The sequence below is a fragment of the Struthio camelus genome, chromosome 8 (genome assembly GCF_040807025.1).
Source record: "Struthio camelus isolate bStrCam1 chromosome 8, bStrCam1.hap1, whole genome shotgun sequence".
In the NCBI taxonomy this organism is placed as follows: domain Eukaryota; kingdom Metazoa; phylum Chordata; class Aves; order Struthioniformes; family Struthionidae; genus Struthio; species Struthio camelus.
Window position 1 is genome coordinate 36757238 of NC_090949.1, and position 17122 is coordinate 36774359.

At 54.4% G+C, this 17122-nt stretch overlaps 1 protein-coding gene across 7 annotated transcripts in view; it reads left to right on the forward strand.

Moving 5' to 3' along the window:
• The window catches only part of PDE4B (phosphodiesterase 4B), a 228525-nt gene that overhangs the window by 189203 nt on the left and 22200 nt on the right, over nt 1–17122 (forward strand). For all 7 annotated transcript variants that reach the window (XM_068953466.1, XM_068953467.1, XM_068953469.1 and 4 more), the window contains one exon: nt 13168–13280. In XM_068953466.1, the coding sequence (XP_068809567.1) occupies nt 13168–13280 (113 nt within the window). The remainder of the gene's footprint in view (nt 1–13167; nt 13281–17122) is intronic.

Below are 17122 nucleotides of genomic sequence, written 5' to 3' on the forward strand. Positions count from 1 at the left end.
TGACGAGGGAGGTCCCTGGCAACTGGAGAAAGGCCCATCTTTGAAAAAGTGAAGGGAGACCTGGGGAACCATGGACCAGTCAGACTCACCTCGGTCCCTGGAGAGGTTACTGAGCGTGTCCATTGGAATCCATTTCCAAGTGCGTGAAGGTCAATAAAGAAAATCAGGAACAGTTAACACGGATTTACCAGGAGCAAATCGTACTTCACCACCCTGGCCTCCTCTTACACCGAAAGGCCTGGCTGTGGAGAAGTGGGGAGGGTTGTGGATGTGATATACGAGACTTCAGTAAGCACTCTGGAGTCATTTCCTTCACGTGGAAGCTGAGGAAGTATGGGCTGGACAAACTGACCGTTAAAGGAGTTGGATGTTGCTGGATCACCTGTCTCAAGCATAGTGATCAATGGCTCATTGTCCAGTTGGTGGCTGGTAACAGGAAGAGTAAAGGGCGTCTAACAGTACCCCTTGGCTACTTGAAGAAGCGTTAAAACAATAGCAGCACTAAACTTCTTTTTAGCGCCTGCTAAAAAAAAGAGGCAATGGCCACAAGTTGCAGCTTGAAAGGGGTGGGTGGGGGTCGGATTGGACATAAGGGCAAACTTCTTTGGCAGAAGGGTAGCGCAGCAGTGGGACAGGCTAGCAGTTGGGGAATCTCCATCTTTGGAGGTTTTCAAGATTGAGTTAGACAAAGCCACTGCCCTAATGCTGGTGATCAGCTGTGAAGCTAATGCCAGGGTAGTCCTGCACTGAGTGGGAGGCTAGACTAGATGACCTCCGGAGGCCCCTGCAGCCAACTTCTGGGATTCTGTGATAGTGAGGTGCCTTCGGTAATTTATGGAGAAAGCCAGGCGGGCACCTCCAGGAGGTGATTCAAGCCGTCCTAGGAGACGCGCTCAGAATAAACTAGAATCACCCTTTGGAGGTCCCAGTCACTTTCCACTGACTGTGCAGGCAGCTTAGGTGATTAACTTTTAGATGGCTAAAGATAGCTAGATGAACCCCCCCAGCCCAGTGACATTTCTCCAGGCTAATATTACTGCTTATCAGTGTTGCTCAAGTTACATTGCAGCTGGCTCCGTGGTGGAGCTGCAGTCATCCTGGCTGTTGACTCAGAAACATCACTGCTGCTATGGCAGATGAATGACGAGCAGCCGTCTCGGGCGCTTCGAGCCATGCAAGCCGGCCGGAGTCACGCCGCAGGCATTCTTCCCTTCGCTGGAAGCCTCCTCTTCAGTTACTAAATGAGCTGTGGCTTATTTCTTCTTGGGATAGCTGCAGCGTGGAGACAGAACGTGGTTTAGTCTCCCACAGTTCTTGTGTCATTCCCTACAGGCAGGACATTTTTCTTTCTGCCTTTCATGTTGCTTTCCGCAGTCCCCATGTCTTCGCTTGGTGAGTTGTCTCTCTTTGCTCCCTGGAGTCTTTCAGCTTGGACCTGGATGTCTTTCTGATGTTCTTGGCTGGTGCTGTTTTAATCACTGCCTTGGCGTCTTCAGCTCTTCTGGAGCCATTTTTCTAGGGGCTGAGCTTTTCCCAGCAGCCTTTCTGGGCAGCTGAAATGGTGTGTCCCAGAAAGGACCTGTCTTTAATTAGAGACTCTTTAATGGCTCCAGAGTTAAGTGTAAATGCCAGGATTCTCAGCAGTGTAACATGCAGAGTTTGTGTCTTCTGCTGCTCACTGCTTGGAAAACACAAAGACAAAAATACCCCCCAAAATCTTGGCCATATTTTGCCTGAGGTTATAGCGCATGTCAAACGCTTTCATCAACAATTTCAGCATTGCAAGCAATATTCCTGGCAGCAGTATCTCACTCATTTCCTGTCATTTTTCGCAATTAGCAGCAGAAAGCTTTCACTTCATTTTTTCCTTCTCTCTATCTTTCTCTATCATCTCTGAATACAGACTCCATTGTTTCTGCTGCTTTTGAGCTCGGGGTAAGATGTTGTCTGCTTTCCCCCCAGCTGGATGTCCTCCAGTGCCACCTCCGGATTGTTTCTCTAGGAGTGTCTTTGCCAGTTGATCACACTGCCTTCCTTCGCATGGGCTCCGCTGCGCTGACCTCTGTTACCGTATTTCGTGTATCAGCGTTGGGCAACGGCATAAGAAGATCCCATGTTTCTAAAATAACCTTTTGCTAAGAGAGTTATTGAGAGACCCGCTGCGGTTTCAGCCTGCTCCCCGTTCCTTTGCGTGTGCTGCCCGTTCCCGTGCCCTCTGCAGACCCTCGCGGATGCCCGCGCTTCTCCCACTGAGAGCCAGCACCCCCAGCGTCTCTCCCAGCCTCCAGCCGTGTCCGTCCCAGCCCGTGCTGGGTCCGAGGGGGAACGAAGGGCCAGACCTCCCTTGCACGCCGGAGGGAGGCTTCACTGCCGCTGCAGGTGTGAGAAATGTGAGAGGGGACAGCTGGAGTTACTTGTAAAACTGGAGTCTCCAAAATATGGTTAGGAGGGGGAGAAGGGCAGGACCATCCATTTGTTCAGGGAGTTGCTCAAGAGACGGGTCCGGCTCCACCTGTCCCACAGGTGCTCAAGCTTTGTGCCTTTCTCAGCACATCTGCACTTATCTTTGCAAAAGGTATAATTAGTTTCGCTGCATGCAGTCAAATGTTGGGGGAAAAAAAGAGCGGATCTAAATCTCGCGCCGTTCCCGTGAGTGGAGATTGCGCGGTGACGGCAGCCCGGCAGGCCGCCGCCCTGGGAGCGGCAGGGGTCCCTACGCCTGGAAGCGAGACGGTGTCCCAGCGCGGGCCGCGTCGCCAGCGCGCGCGCCCGCTCCTGGGCAGCCCGCGCGGCACCTCTTGCTTTTCAGCAGTCCCTGCTCTTCTTCAGATACCTTTCTAGCTTTTGTGGTCGAGACAAAATGGCAAATCTGGCACCCATCGGTGCCCAGGGTGCTGGAAGACAGACAAGGCGTCTCCCTGTAGTCAGAAGGTGCGGGTTTTCCAGATCTCGTTATTTGAGGCTCACGATTTTTCAGTTCTCGCGGTTCATGAGATGGTGCTATGAGGCTCAGGCGTTTTCATTCCAGCTTTTAACCGACTCAGTGCAGTTGCGCTCTGCTCCTCTTACTGCGTTTCCTGTGAATTTTCAAACCCATCTACGGAACAGTTTTCTCAAATATATTTGTTGGATCTGTTAAAACAATGGCTTAATTCAAGGAAATAGCTCTCTGCTCATGGGCAGTCATGAATGCACTGACAGGATACATTAAACAAATAAATTATTTCGTGTCAGTTGTTGGCTCGGCATTGCCGAGGATAACTGCGTAAACATGTCCACACAGTCTGCAGGCAACCACAGATGCAGCAGGGGAGGCAAAGGGTAAATGCCCCACAGCCTGCACCAGTCCCTGTTCGATCAAGTTTTGGCATGTCGTTGGTTGATAAACCTGTTCTACTGAACGTGGTATACGCTCAGGGGGTTGAGAGCGATGCGAGGCACCGGCTGGTAATTATCGCGGGGCATATAATGAATCTCGCTCTCTGAAGTTAAAATAGCCACGGTCTGCAGTCGCAAGGCAACTGGAGGGGTACCTGCCGTGGAGCTGGGTCTGACGGACTTTTATCTAAGCCCTGACCGTCTGCGTGCCTCGATAAACCACCTAGGCCACCACCCCTCGCTCTTCTAGTGTCTCATCCGCAGCGCGACGTGAAAGCAGATGGGTCTCGGCTGAAGCCCAGGCGAGCTCAGCCGGCGGGTCCGGCGCTGGCGGCTCAGCTCGTACGTGAGCATCCCCAGGGAGGGCTGCCACCGGGGCCACGTCGCACAAAGTCAGCCTGGGCTCCTCATGGCATCCCGGGCTGCTGGGTACCTCGCTTAGCTGGAAGCCCTTAGTCATTAGTAGTGGAGGATTGAGAAATGTAGATTGAGCCTTCAGTAAACGGTAATGATATTTATACCACTCACACAATAACAATGGGGCATGCAAACGATTAACCAGACATCTCCCTTCTCTTCTGCATCAGTCCTTATCATCTGTAATCACAACAACAGTGATAACAATGTATAACAAAGGTAGCATATTATATAATCAGAATAAATTGTCCTAAAGTCTTCTCATGTATTCTACATGATTAAGACTCCTAACGTCAATATTGCATGGTTTCTAAGAAGTGTCTTTACCTGTGTTTTAATTTTAATTTTTAAAACGTTTGCAAATTATTGTAAATATCTGTAAACAGGCAAAATATTCCAATGTGCCTAAAACCCCCAGAACGTAGGTTGTGTCCTATGGATTCACTCTGAGGAGTGGGTACATTTTAAAATTACACCCTTAATGTTATTTTCAGACATTTCTCCAGGAGCATGCTTTCGGACGTTTCTTAAAGCAGAGTTTTAAGTGACTGTAAGCAGCTTTGTGCAGCAGGATAAAAATTTACATGTTTCCATGTAAGGACATGAGGACTTTAAAAAACCCAACCCCACACTTAGCAGTTGGAGCGGAGCTCAGTTCAGCAAGGCTCCCCGTTCGCTGGCAGTTTCTTTCCCTGTCGCTAGTGCGAGTTAGCGAGCATTTTCTTGTGCCTGTTTGTACTTCAGTCTTTTGTTTCTGCGGCATGTTCTGCTGTTTGAAGTTTTTCTTAAATTTTGTAAGTTTGTTAAGCGTCTGCATTTAGGGAGCGTTTCGGTGCCTACCTATTGGCGTGCTGTGCCTGCCGAGTTTGGGGACGGATCCAGCACTGTAAGCCTCTCCCACGGTGAACAACTGCTTTTTGTTTTTATTTTAAATGACCAGATTTGATCTTGAATCTGAATTGCTGTTGAGGTAAGGTTAATATAGAGTGGTAATATCTGTTATTGGATCAGCTGGAAGCAATGGAAAAACGGCCGCTTTTGTGCACTCAGCGGCCTTCCCTCAAGTCCCTGAGGAGCTGCTGGTACAACGGCAGAGCTGAACTGTGTGCTCAAGCACGCTTGTGGGAAGGATGGCCTTAAATGTTGAAGAAGTTTATAATTATAAATAGCTGCAATTTATTGCAGCCAAGATGCAATTAAAAGTAAATAACCCAGAAGACGTCTTACTGGCACAGTAAACAAATTGCTTTGCACGCGGAACAGCATATACTGTAAAAGTTTTGAAGACCACCATAAGTTGCAGTAACTTACTCTTTAGCCTTCATTGTAAGAAGTTGCTTTTTAAATATCTTCACGAAAAAAAGCAGGCCTTTTTGATAGAGACTGTTAGCTTTACTTTTGAGTTTCTGCATGCCTGAGGTTTAGGCCTGAAGTTACAATCCATTAGAAGTTGCTATTTCTTTTTTTTTTTTTTTTTTTTTTGCAGAATTAAGGATTAAGCCAATTGCCAGTATAATCAGTTTATAATTTGACGTTTAAGAGCTGAAATGAGCTGAGTTTGTAAAGGGGTTCAGTATTTCTCACTTGCCAAATCGGACAGTGGGTTCACAGGAGAGCGGCCATCGGTAGCGTTAGGCCGCTTTGGTGGGCTTAGCTAGTTCGGGGAAGACTTAGTTGTCTGGCACCTCTGATACTCTGTTGAGCAAAGAGAACGGCAGCTTCTCTCCAACATTTTTATTTACCTGCTTGTGACCTGGTGTTTTGGCCGTTCTTTAAAAACTTTTTAGCCTTTCTACTTTCAGCCAGAAACAGGAAATCCTGCGTCTTCATTTACTTATTAGAAGTGACTAGGGTGAGTGGAGCCACTCATGAGTGAATCAGCAGAGGGAAGAGCTCACTTTGAATTTCTGGGTCTTGTTTCAAAAAATGTTTCTTAACTTAGCTCATCTCCTGAGTAAGTCAAGGGCCAAACTCCCCGTGGCTCCTGCGGGCTGGGACGTGGGTCTCCACGCGAAGCCCCCGGCTGGCTCCCGGGGGCGGCTGGTTCGGGGTGCAGGCGGGGGCCTCGGCAGCGGCTGCCGAGAGCCGGGGCGCTGCCCTGCGCTGCGCACCGCGGCACGGGCGAGCGGGCTGGGGCGCTCGGACCGATCCCCTTCGCTCCGCGGACGCTTGGCAGGCCTCGGCTGAAGAGCTCCTTTGCTCTGATGCTGAGCCGTTCCCAGCAAAGAGGCTGTTCTCCAGCACCTATCGACCACCTTGCAAATAGTCGAGAAGAGAAAAAAGTCTCAAGTCCACGTTCACGAGGAGCTCTCACAATGGGAAAACTATAGCGCAGCCAGGTCACTCAGTGGGAACAAATCTTCTAAAAAGGGACTTGTAAGTCACTTTTCTAGGAAGAGATATTTTATGTTTTATCATCTCATAAAGATCGAAAAGGTGGCAAAGAGTAACAAAAATGTAATTCCTGCAAAATACTGGCATATGATGAATTGCATTTCAGTACATTAGAATGCAGGAATTTTCTAAGCACAGATTGAAACATATTAGACAGTGTCTAGTATTTCTTGTCGAGTGTCTAACATTTCTTCTTGTCGAGACTTGGCAAGTGCATCCTCTGAAAGGGCTGTGGCAAAATGTCACCTGAGTTCCTGCTACATTGCTGTGAAGATCAAAAGCCTTGAAAAAACACCATGTCATACTTAAAGTAAAACTGAAACAAACTCCTTTTGGTATTGGCATTCATTTGTTCTTTATTTTATCCCAGAAATGATTTTGCATATGGCACTGGAAAAAATTATGGAAATGCCAGTTAGAGCGTGGAGGTAATCTTGCTGGTAAGAGCTTGGTTATGCAACGCCCAAATATAAACTGAAACATGATATAGTTGAAGACACGTCAGATAGTTTTCCAGGAGATTATATGCAGAAATTGTACAACTGCTTCAGTAAGAGTCATGACTAAGTTGGTTCTGCTGTACATGAGGGTTGTCAAAATCTTCCAGTGGCGAGGGAGAGACTTCAGGTCTAGCAGTGCTCCTTGCAAGGGGTGCTGTGCTCCGGAGGGTCACTTGGATGTCAGGGCAAGAGCACGTCATGTAGCATCTAAAACTATGGTTTTTGTTTATTAGGATCCTTGTAGGGACACTAGATATCGTTAAGTGAGAGAATCCTGATGCACTTCTTTTTTTTTCCTTTAGCACTTCTTTGATTTTTCTTTCCTCCCTTTCTCACTCTGATTCCTGCTTTTGTGGCTCCTGGTTTTGGCTCTGCCGCTGGCGTTTGTAATTCTGCCGTGGCCTGCAGCTCCCTCCCGCGCAGGCTGCTCCCCTGTGCCCCACGCGCTCCCTCTGCCCGAAGACGCAGTGTTGCTCCGACGAAGCCCCCCCGCCGCGTGCTGGTCGCCCCCGCTGCCGTTACCCCGGCAGGCAGAGGGGTGCTGGAGCTGTTGCTTCCAGCCAGCTGCAGGATGTGAGGGGCGTGATGGCAGGAGCTCCCACTTGGGTGTTTGCAAGATTGCCTTTGTACACTTGAAATCCAGCAACGTATTTGCCTCCTGCTCCCTCCTCCCCGCGCCTCGGTCCTGCGGGAGCCACGTCCGTCGTGGAGACCTCCTCCCTGTCCCGCGCGGCAGGTGCAGAGGACGGGCCGCGCAGCCGACAGACCCCGGGCATACCCGGATCCTTTCCTCTGCAGAACTCTATTCATAATCACCTGCAGTTTGTTTTTTCTTGCAGTTAGTACTAAACATTTATGGAAGCCGGGAGCCTTCTGACGGGTCCTGGTGGGCGCACGCACAGTCGCTGGCACGAACAAGGCAGTTGACGTTAGCCCTGCTCACTGGGAGGGGCGAGACGGCACCCTTGCTGGGTGCTGTGGGAGGCAGCGGCCATCGCGAGCGGGTCACCCCCTCGGGTGCCGTGCTGTGTCGCGTGCCGCGCTGGCTCCGCCAGTGCCTGGATCAGCTGCAGGCAGCATCGCGCTCGGACGAGAGCTTGCTTTCTTGGGTTCGGCTGTAAAGCGTGCTTTCACTTATCAGTATCAACATGTATGATTAATTTTAAAGTATTATTCACATGTGATTAACGTGGCATATATCCACAAATATCGACTATTAAGGAAGTTAGAAAATGTGTGCGATGCCGTTATAAGATCATTCCCACAGAAGTTTGCTACATTTTTGGAAGAGCAACTCCTAATTGTTTTTAAATCTGTTACTTTTGGATAATTACCTAACTCATCACAAATGTCATTAGGGACTAAGAGCATGTATTTTAATTTTGTGTGCTGCTTTTCCAAAAAAAACCTGGTGCGCATTGAGCCGCATCTGTGGAATCACAGCCAGTGCGTTCACAATTTATTTGTAAATAGTCACAACAAATGAGGGAACAGCGAGCGAGCAGAGTTGCGCGTGCCGGAGGAGGGCCGATTTTCTAGGAGTTGGTGTCTCCGGACTGCGGGGCGCCTGGCTGGGTCACCTGGAAAGTTCCCATGGGACAGTCACCCTAGTTTCTAGTAAGAGCTGAACTCTTGCCGTCTCCCTTCCGTCGGGAAGGACACCGCTAGCGTCTTTTCTTCTTCGGGGCTCTCGTTTCTTGGAACTTGTGGGAACGAAGTCTCTCTGACAAACCTACTGCTCTAGCAGAGTTGGTTGGAGCTCCCCAACAGGTTCAGAAGTTACTGCCTGGGGGGGCAGAGGAGGGAGGGAAGGCGGAGGGACAGACAGACAATCACAGCCCGCCTTCATAAGTCTCATCTACTTAAGAAACCAAGCTAAACGCGTGTTTAGATCTAGAGTCCAAGGCAGAAGACCCCCACGAGTTTCAGCAGAGAGCTGCGAGCCTGCTGCGCGGAGAGGGCGCTCCCTGGGCTGTGAACGATCAGAGAAGTCGCTTTTTTTTCCATAGAATGATACTGAACAAGAACTGCTTACTAACACTTTACTGTAGCTTTGCTCATTAAAATGACTAAGAGATATTTTAAACGGCAATTTTTCAAAACATCCGCATTTAAAGCCTTAATCTATTGTCCCTTAAGTGTTTTTGCTGAAATGGCCTAAGTAAGTGATAATGCTCGTATTTTTGCATTTGTATAGCACGCTTGAGCCTCAGGTAATCCCGGCTGTTTGGCAGACTTCCTTCGCGCAGCCTCACCTCAACCAGCAAAAAGGCAGCTAATGACACAGCAGCCGCCCCTGTGAAGGAGGGGTAATTTTGCACCACGGTGCGACATTATACTGCGCTAAAAATTCTTCACCCCCTGCCCAGGTTGCTAAAACACTCATTGTCTTTTTTTCTCACTTCCTAAAAACTTACAAATTTAGAACTGCCAGCAGTTTGGCAGGCCTAGTACCAATCCCACTCGCTCTACAGCTAAGCCCTAAAGTTTACGTTTTCATATTTTGTAATATTTTCCTTAATATTTTCTGTTTTTCAGGGTTTTTTTTTTTCCTTTTACTACACAAAACTCAGATTACCAAGTAAAGGAATTGTGTGGACCCTTCCTCAACTCCAGGGAAAATAAGCATTTCAGTATCAAGTTTAGATTGCTGTTCTCATTCCTGCGTTGCCCTGCTGGTTCTTGCAGAGGCAAAGACGTCAGGACAAGCAGAAGTTCAGTGGCAGCGGCGGGCTGCGCTTTGTGCCAAGGCTGGAAGTCTCAAAACGAGCCAAATTAACGTAGAGCGCAGCAATTGCTCGTCTTCACGAGCCCAAGGCAGTGAAACCTATTGCTCTGACCGCTGCAGGAACGCCCGCTAGGCTAGCAGGGGGATTTCACGCTGCCGTTGTGTTGACTGCTCCGAAATCTTAGCATAGAAGGTTGTAATGATACGTTACAGTTTGTTATTTAAACATATGGTGAACTCCTGTTTAGTTTGTCCGACTAGCTGGGTTTTTTCCTATTCCTAAAATAATGATTGTGTCTGTGTTTGTTTTATCAGTAAATACAAACATTTTTGATTAGAAGGAATTTGAGCCCTTCCAGCTCAGCTAATTTACATGATAAACTAGTGGATAGAAAGTGTGGAAGTTAGCGAGGAAAAGGCACACAAGTTCTGCATTTATATATTTTGGCTATTTCCACCTGCTTCTTTGATCTGTGCAGGAAGGGATGACTTGCTGCGTTCTGGGCTCCGGAGGCACAGAAGAAGCCTTAACTTTGGACGCTACTAAGATTCGGGTTTTCTCTCTTGCTCTAAAGCGCACCTACACCAAGCGCTCCCTGCTAGGTCACTGCCGAGTTAGCGTGTAGTTTCCGCTGTGAAACTTTTGAATGTTGAACCTACATGCTCTGTGTAATAGTTCCTAACGTGGTTCAATGACTTTATGGAGGTGGTTGACGAGGGAAAGAATTTATCCTTCCCAAGGCAGGTGCCGGCCCCGGCTCTCGCGGGGGCTGCAGCGTCCCCGCTGCCTTCGCCGGCTGACGACGGAGAGCGGGGCAGAGGCGCGTGCGGGGGACGCGCGCCGTGGCGTCCCCGCGAGCGCCTGCCGGGGCCCGCAGCGCGCCGGGGCAGGCGCACGCAGGGCGCGCGGGTCACCCAGCGTACGGCGTGCCGAGCGTGTCCCGGGGCACGCCTGGCCTCTGATGTCACTGCTACCTGCTCAGCCGGTGCCAGCAGAAAGGCTGAGCCCATTAACGTTGCCAGATTTATGGGTTAAGCCTGTGTCACACCGGTGTTATGAGAAGCAGTTACATTCATGGGGAGATTTTTATGATTCACTGTGTCCGCTTATGTAAACCTTTACTTTTACGCTGAGACCGCTCAGGAGCACGTTGCCCTTCTGGCAGGGCCAAGGAGCAGAGCTTGGTGGGGCCGGGGAGCAGGGGCTGGCGGGGAGCAGGGGCCGGGGGGTTTGGGGACCGGGGCAGGCAGGGAGCAGGGGCCGGGGGGTTTGGGGACCGGGGCGGGCAGGGAGCAGGGGCCGGGGGGTTTGGGGACCGGGGCGGGCAGGGAGCAGGGGCCGGGGGGTTTGGGGACCGGGGCGGGCAGGGAGCAGGGGCCGGGGGGTTTGGGGACCGGGGCGGGCAGGGAGCAGGGGCCGGGGGGTTTGGGGACCGGGGCGGGCAGGGAGCAGGGGCTGGAGGGTTCGGGACCGGGGCGGGCAGGGAGCAGGGGCCGGGGGGTTCGGGACCGGGGCAGGCAGGGAGCAGGGGCCAGGGGGTTTGGGGACCGGGGCGGGCAGGGAGCAGGGGCTGGGGGGTTCGGGACCGGGGCAGGCAGGGAGCAGGGGCCGGGGGGTTCGGGACCGGGGCTGGCGGGGAGCAGGGGCCGGGGGGTTTGGGGACCGGGGCAGGCAGGGAGCAGGGGCCGGGGGGTTTGGGGACCGGGGCGGGCAGGGAGCAGGGGCCGGGGGGTTTGGGGACCGGGGCGGGCAGGGAGCAGGGGCCGGGGGGTTTGGGGACCGGGGCGGGCAGGGAGCAGGGGCCGGGGGGTTTGGGGACCGGGGCGGGCAGGGAGCAGGGGCCGGGGGGTTTGGGGACCGGGGCGGGCAGGGAGCAGGGGCTGGAGGGTTCGGGACCGGGGCGGGCAGGGAGCAGGGGCCGGGGGGTTCGGGACCGGGGCAGGCAGGGAGCAGGGGCCAGGGGGTTTGGGGACCGGGGCGGGCAGGGAGCAGGGGCTGGGGGGTTCGGGACCGGGGCAGGCAGGGAGCAGGGGCTGGGGGTTTGGGGACTGGGGCGGGCAGGGAGCAGGGGCTGGGGGGTTTGGGACCGGAGCAGGCAGGGAGCAGGGGCTGGGGGATTTGGGGACCGGAGCAGGCAGGGAGCAGGGGCTGGGGGATTTGGGGACCGGGGCGGGCAGGGAGCAGGGGCTGGGGGGTTCGGGACCGGGGCAGGCAGGGAGAAGGGGCTGGGGGGTTCGGGACCGGGGCAGGCAGGGAGCAGGGGCCGGGGGGTTCGGGACCGGGGCAGGCAGGGAGCAGGGGCTGGGGGGTTCGGGACCGGGGCAGGCAGGGAGCAGGGGCCGGGGGGTTTGGGGACCGGGGCAGGCAGGGAGCAGGGGCTGGGGGTTTGGGGACTGGGGCGGGCAGGGAGCAGGGGCTGGGGGGTTCGGGACCGGAGCAGGCAGGGAGCAGGGGCTGGGGGATTTGGGGACCGGGGCGGGCAGGGAGCAGGGGCTGGAGAGGTTCAGGACCAGGGCCAGTGGGGAGCAGGGGCTGGTGAGGAGCAGGAGCCAGCGGGGTTGGGGAGCTGGCAGGGTTCAGGACGGGGCCAGGTGGGTTTGGGGAACAGGGAGCATGTGGGGTTGGGGACTGGCACTGGCAGCAAGCAGGAGCCAGTGGGGTTGGGGACTGGAGCAGGGGCCAGCAGGGTTGGGGAGCGGGGCTGGCGGGGAGCAGGGGCCAGCGGGGTTGGGGAGCGGGGCTGGCGGGGAGCAGGGGCCAGCGGGGTTGGGGAGCTGGCAGGGTTGGAGATTGGGGCCCGGTGGACTTGGGGAGCAGGGACGTGGCAGGGTTGGGGAGCGGAGCTGGCAGGGTTGGGGACCAGGGGCGTTGGGGAGCTGGCAGGGTTGGGGAGCGGGGCCCGGTGGGCTCGGGGAGCAGGGACGTGGTGGGGTTGGGGAGCTGGCGGGGTTGGGCAGCGGGGCCCGGTGGGCTCGGGGAGCGGGGACGTGGTGGGGTTGGGGAGCTGGCGGGGTTGGGGAGCGGGGTTGGGGAGCGGGGCTGGCAGGGTTGGGGAGCGGGGCTGGCAGGGTTGGGGAGCGGAGCTGGCAGGGTTGGGGACCAGGGGCGTTGGGGAGCTGGCAGGGTTGGGGAGCGGGGCCCGGTGGGCTCGGGGAGCGGGGACGTGGCGGGGTTGGGGAGCTGGCGGGGTTGGGGAGCGGGGTTGGGGAGCGGAGCTGGCAGGGTTGGGGAGCGGGGCTGGCAGGGTTGGGGAGCGGGGCTGGCAGGGTTGGGGAGCGGAGCTGGCAGGGTTGGGGACCAGGGGCGTTGGGGAGCTGGCAGGGTTGGGGAGCGGGGCCCGGTGGGCTCGGGGAGCGGGGACGTGGCGGGGTTGGGGAGCTGGCGGGGTTGGGGAGCGGGGTTGGGGAGCGGAGCTGGCAGGGTTGGGGAGCGGGGTTGGGGAGCGGAGCTGGCAGGGTTGGGGAGCGGGGCAGCGCCAGCCCCCTGCGCAGCGCGGCGGGGGCCGGTCCCCGGCCGCAGGGCGCCCCCCGGGCGGGCGGGCCGGGCCGGGCGGGGCCGCCGGGGCCGGGGCGGGCCGGGGCGGGCCGGGGCCGGGGCCGGGCGCGGGGCCGGGCGGGGATTTGCGCGGCGGCGGCGAGGGGAGCAGCGGCGGCGCATGATGAGGCAGCGGCGCGGCTCCTCGGGCGGCCCCGCCATGCAGAGCCTGCAGCCGCCGCAGCCCGGCTACATGTCCGTGCGCTTGTTTGCAGAGGAGCCCTACCAGAAGCTGGCCATGGAGACGCTGGAGGAGCTCGACTGGTGCCTGGACCAGCTGGAGACCATTCAGACCTACCGCTCCGTCAGCGAGATGGCATCCAACAAGGTGAGCGGGGCCCCCGCGCCTCCCCCCCCCCCCCCCCCCCCGCCCCGCGGCCGCGTCGCCGCTCGTTGCAGCGAAAGGACAACCACGAAAAAAGGGGTTTCCTTGCCCCAGAAACTTAGCAGACCGCCGCCCGCGGAGGAGACGGTGCCCGCTGTCGGCCGCCCGCACCGGCGGCCGCCGCGCCGGGCTGCGCACGGGAGCGCGCCCCGCGCAGCGCCCCCCCCCCCCCCCCCCCGCCTTTTTGGTTCGGGTTTTTTTTTCCATAGTGGACAAAAGGGGAACTTGGGTTTTTTTTTTTTTTTCTCTCTCTCTCTGCAAGGGGTAAGATGCGAAAATAAAGTAAGAGAAGTAAGTAAAAGTAAGAAAAGTACGCTGCGCTGAAAGTCCCCCGGGCAGAAGGGGCAGCAGGTAACGCGCAGAGACGTGCGGAGATTTAACAAAAAAAAAAAAGAAAAGCGTAGGGAAAAGAAAATGCAGTGCAGGGGGCTGAACACCCCTCCTAATCACAGTCCCGAAGTTGGTTTCCCCTGCCTCCCCCTCCCAGGGCCTGGCGCCCTGCTCCCCGCCGCCCGCATCCGTCCGCGCCGGCGGCTGGGTTTCCCCCGCGCAGGGGGACAGCGGCAGCCCGGGCGCGGGTCCCCGCGCAGCCCCCCCCCCCGGCGCCCAGGCTTCCGTGCCGAGGTTGCACCCCCAGACTGCCGCAAGAAGCGGGTCGTACATCCCAGAAACGAGGTTGCTGCATCTCTGGTGTAGTAGCTGTCTGCTTACTTCCACGAACCCGATGTGATCATCTTTTCCTTAGCTGGAAAATAACGAAACCAGAAATCCCGCATCATAAACTGATTTTATGGAATAAGTTAAGCAAACAAATCCCGTGTTATTTCAACTTCCTTCTCTGTCAGTGATTACTGCAACAGGCAGGGGCAAAGGAAGCAATAAAAGCTTTATAGACCAAGCTTTCAAGAAAGGAATATTATTTTTTTGAGTTTGTGAGAGAGAAAGTAAACTGAACGTTGGAACGGGCTTAGCCTGCTGAGAAAGCTGCGTTTCAAACGTGGACAGTTATGTCCCTCCTTTTGGGATACTTCTGTTGCACTGAGTGCCGTGGCTGGACTCACGAAGGTGAAAGACTAGCGGCTAAAGTGCTTTTTTGTGCCGTAATTAAAGAGTTGTGATCCTTCCAGGTGGAAATGTCTTACACCTCACCGGTCAAGCGAAAAGTTCCTGAAACTTTGTTCATTCATAATCCATTTTCTGAAATGTCTCCGGTTTCTGGTCAGCTTCCAGCTACCTTCCTTCTCTGTGCAAGCAAAGCATAAAACCGCCTTACGTCCTGCTTTCCTCATCGCCAGTAAATATTGACACAAATTAGTCTGGGGGTTTGTGGCTCTCCCGTACAGTCGTTGCAAGTGAACTTTGCAGTGTGACAAGCCATTCAGCTGGAGTCGTGTGTATTTAGAAGTGGGCTGAAACATTCGATAATTTGTCAGATTTTCCATTCTTGAAGTGTCCAAATGAAGGGTCTGCTTCAGTCAAAGGCATTTAAATATGTCGCTGGTAAATAGCAAAACAGTCAGATGTTTTGAAAACAGGATGCTTAGGCTCCGCGTTGTTAAAGAAGAACGGAAAGAGAAACAGTATAGATAGGAAGAAAGCAAATAGACTCAGCATGATCCTGAGCGCAAGAACAGTATAAACAGTGACCTATCTCCTGACCTCTGCTATTGCCGGGCTCCCGGCCCCGCGCCGCTGCAGCCAAACTACGTCACTGGAGCCTGATAGTAGGCATGGCACAGCTGTTGCAAGTGTGACTCGAATTTCCTGTCTCCTTCCTGACAGACGTAGTTTAGAAAATCCAGAGTTGCGACAACAGCAGGCGGAGAGGGAGGCCCGCGGCATACGTGTTTGCCGGGCATTTCTCAGAACTCCTGCGCCCAAAAGGAATTGCTGGGGGAAACGCCGTGCGGGGCAGCATCCTGGCTATAAACCGATGCTTTTCGGAAAACGGCAGTTAAAGCACGTGCGTATGGTTTTTTAAGATGTGTATGAGTTACAGGGAAGCGAGGAAATGAGCAGCTAATCTTACTGTGAGCTAACAAGCCTCTGACGGTGGAGCTGCCGTCGAGGGGAGCCGAGGGTGCGTCGCAGCTTGCGAGATAGACCCCACAGTACGGGCTGGAATCGGACATAACACTGGCAAAAAGGGGAGCTCTGTTCCCCGTGTGTTTTGTCAAAGTCTGTGGTCCCTAGCGCACCGTCGGAGCCCCGCTGTGCTGCTCTGCAGGCTAGCCAAGGTCCCTTGCTCTTCCGGCTGCGAGCTCCTGCTGAAGAGCAGCTTACTGTGCAGCAGTGCCCGGCGTAGCCATTTGGTGATGTGGACAAATCGAATATCTACACCCGGTGCATCGTTTCTATTTTTCAGTGGTTAGAACACTTAACTTTCTAAATTAGGAAGAGCTACCTGGAAAAGCTGACACGCACCGTGAGTTTCTGCACCACGCTGCGTTAGGAATCGCGTGAGATGGTGTGTCCCTGTGCGTAATGCCGTATCCTCTTCGCCAAGTTTGTGGAAGCACGGGGGACGCAACCGACACGAAGGGAATTTATTTTCCTAACGTTAAACTAGTCTTCTGCTGTGAGCAGAGGATGGCACTGCAGCTTTGCAATGAAACAAAATGACCTGCGAAGTTCTGCAGGTGCCACCGGCCGCCTGTGGAAGCAGACCATACCTGCTTGCGTTGCTGTAAGATAGGTGTTCCTTTTTTCTATATTTATCGGCCGGTTCAGCTTCCAGCCCAGGCAACTGCTGAGCGTCAGAAGGATTTGTGAGTCCTGGGCCTCCTGATGAAGAGGGGATATCTTCCCTGTAACATTGCATTTGGCATTAGGCAGCTGTCTGCAGCCTCCTTTTTCCTAGCCAGGAGCACGAGACCCTCTCACGCTCTATTACCTAATATAGCCTGTGGGATCCGGCAATGACCGCCTCGGTGCATCCCCCAAATAATAAAGAGGGGCAAGTGTTTTGCTGGCTAAAATATCGATCTTCGTAGCTCGAAGCTTTTATGGGGCCTTAATATCATAGAAATTAGGAACGGAGAGAACGTATTATTTCTAGAATCTACCTGTCTTGCTGTGCAGCATATAGTCCAGATCAGCTGTAAAATGGATGTATCTGAATGGATTAAGCGCTACCTTGTCACGTCTTTAAATTACACCAGTGTTATTTAGAGCTTTTTGCAGTCCATCTAATAAGTAAATGGATAGGTAACATAATTTGTGGTCTGTAGGAGCATTTTAATTTTGAGTGGACACAAGCGTTGTCATCAGCGTGTCTTCCCTCCCCGTGCTCTCGCAGCCTCTGAAGGCTCGCTCTGCGCGCAGGATGGTGAAGCCGGAGTCCCTTCCCCTGCAGCGCTGCCAGCGCGGCTGCAAACGCTGCAGTACAAATCCTTCACGGCTCTCATTTCAGTTCAGAAATGGTGGCTCTCAAAGAAGTCTCCATTACTACTGAGTGTTGAATAACATGACTCAAATCCTGCCATCAGATGACATTTCCCGTCATCGGCTCGGAGGGCGGTAGTAAGACGGCTCTCCGTGCTCCTATCTTTGTTGTTCGTGAGCCAGAAGCCACTAAGATAAACAGAACCGACTTCATGTTGCTTGTATTTCAAAGGGCATTTCGGTCAGAAAAGAGGAGCAAGGCCGCACCTAGCTGTCGGGAGACGGTGGCTAAACAAACACGCGGACACTAATGTAAACTGCGGCGGCTCCCGGGGAAGGCCGCGCGTCGCTCGGGCCGCGTGCCAGCGGAGTATGTGCCTGGCGGCACCGCTTCCACGCGC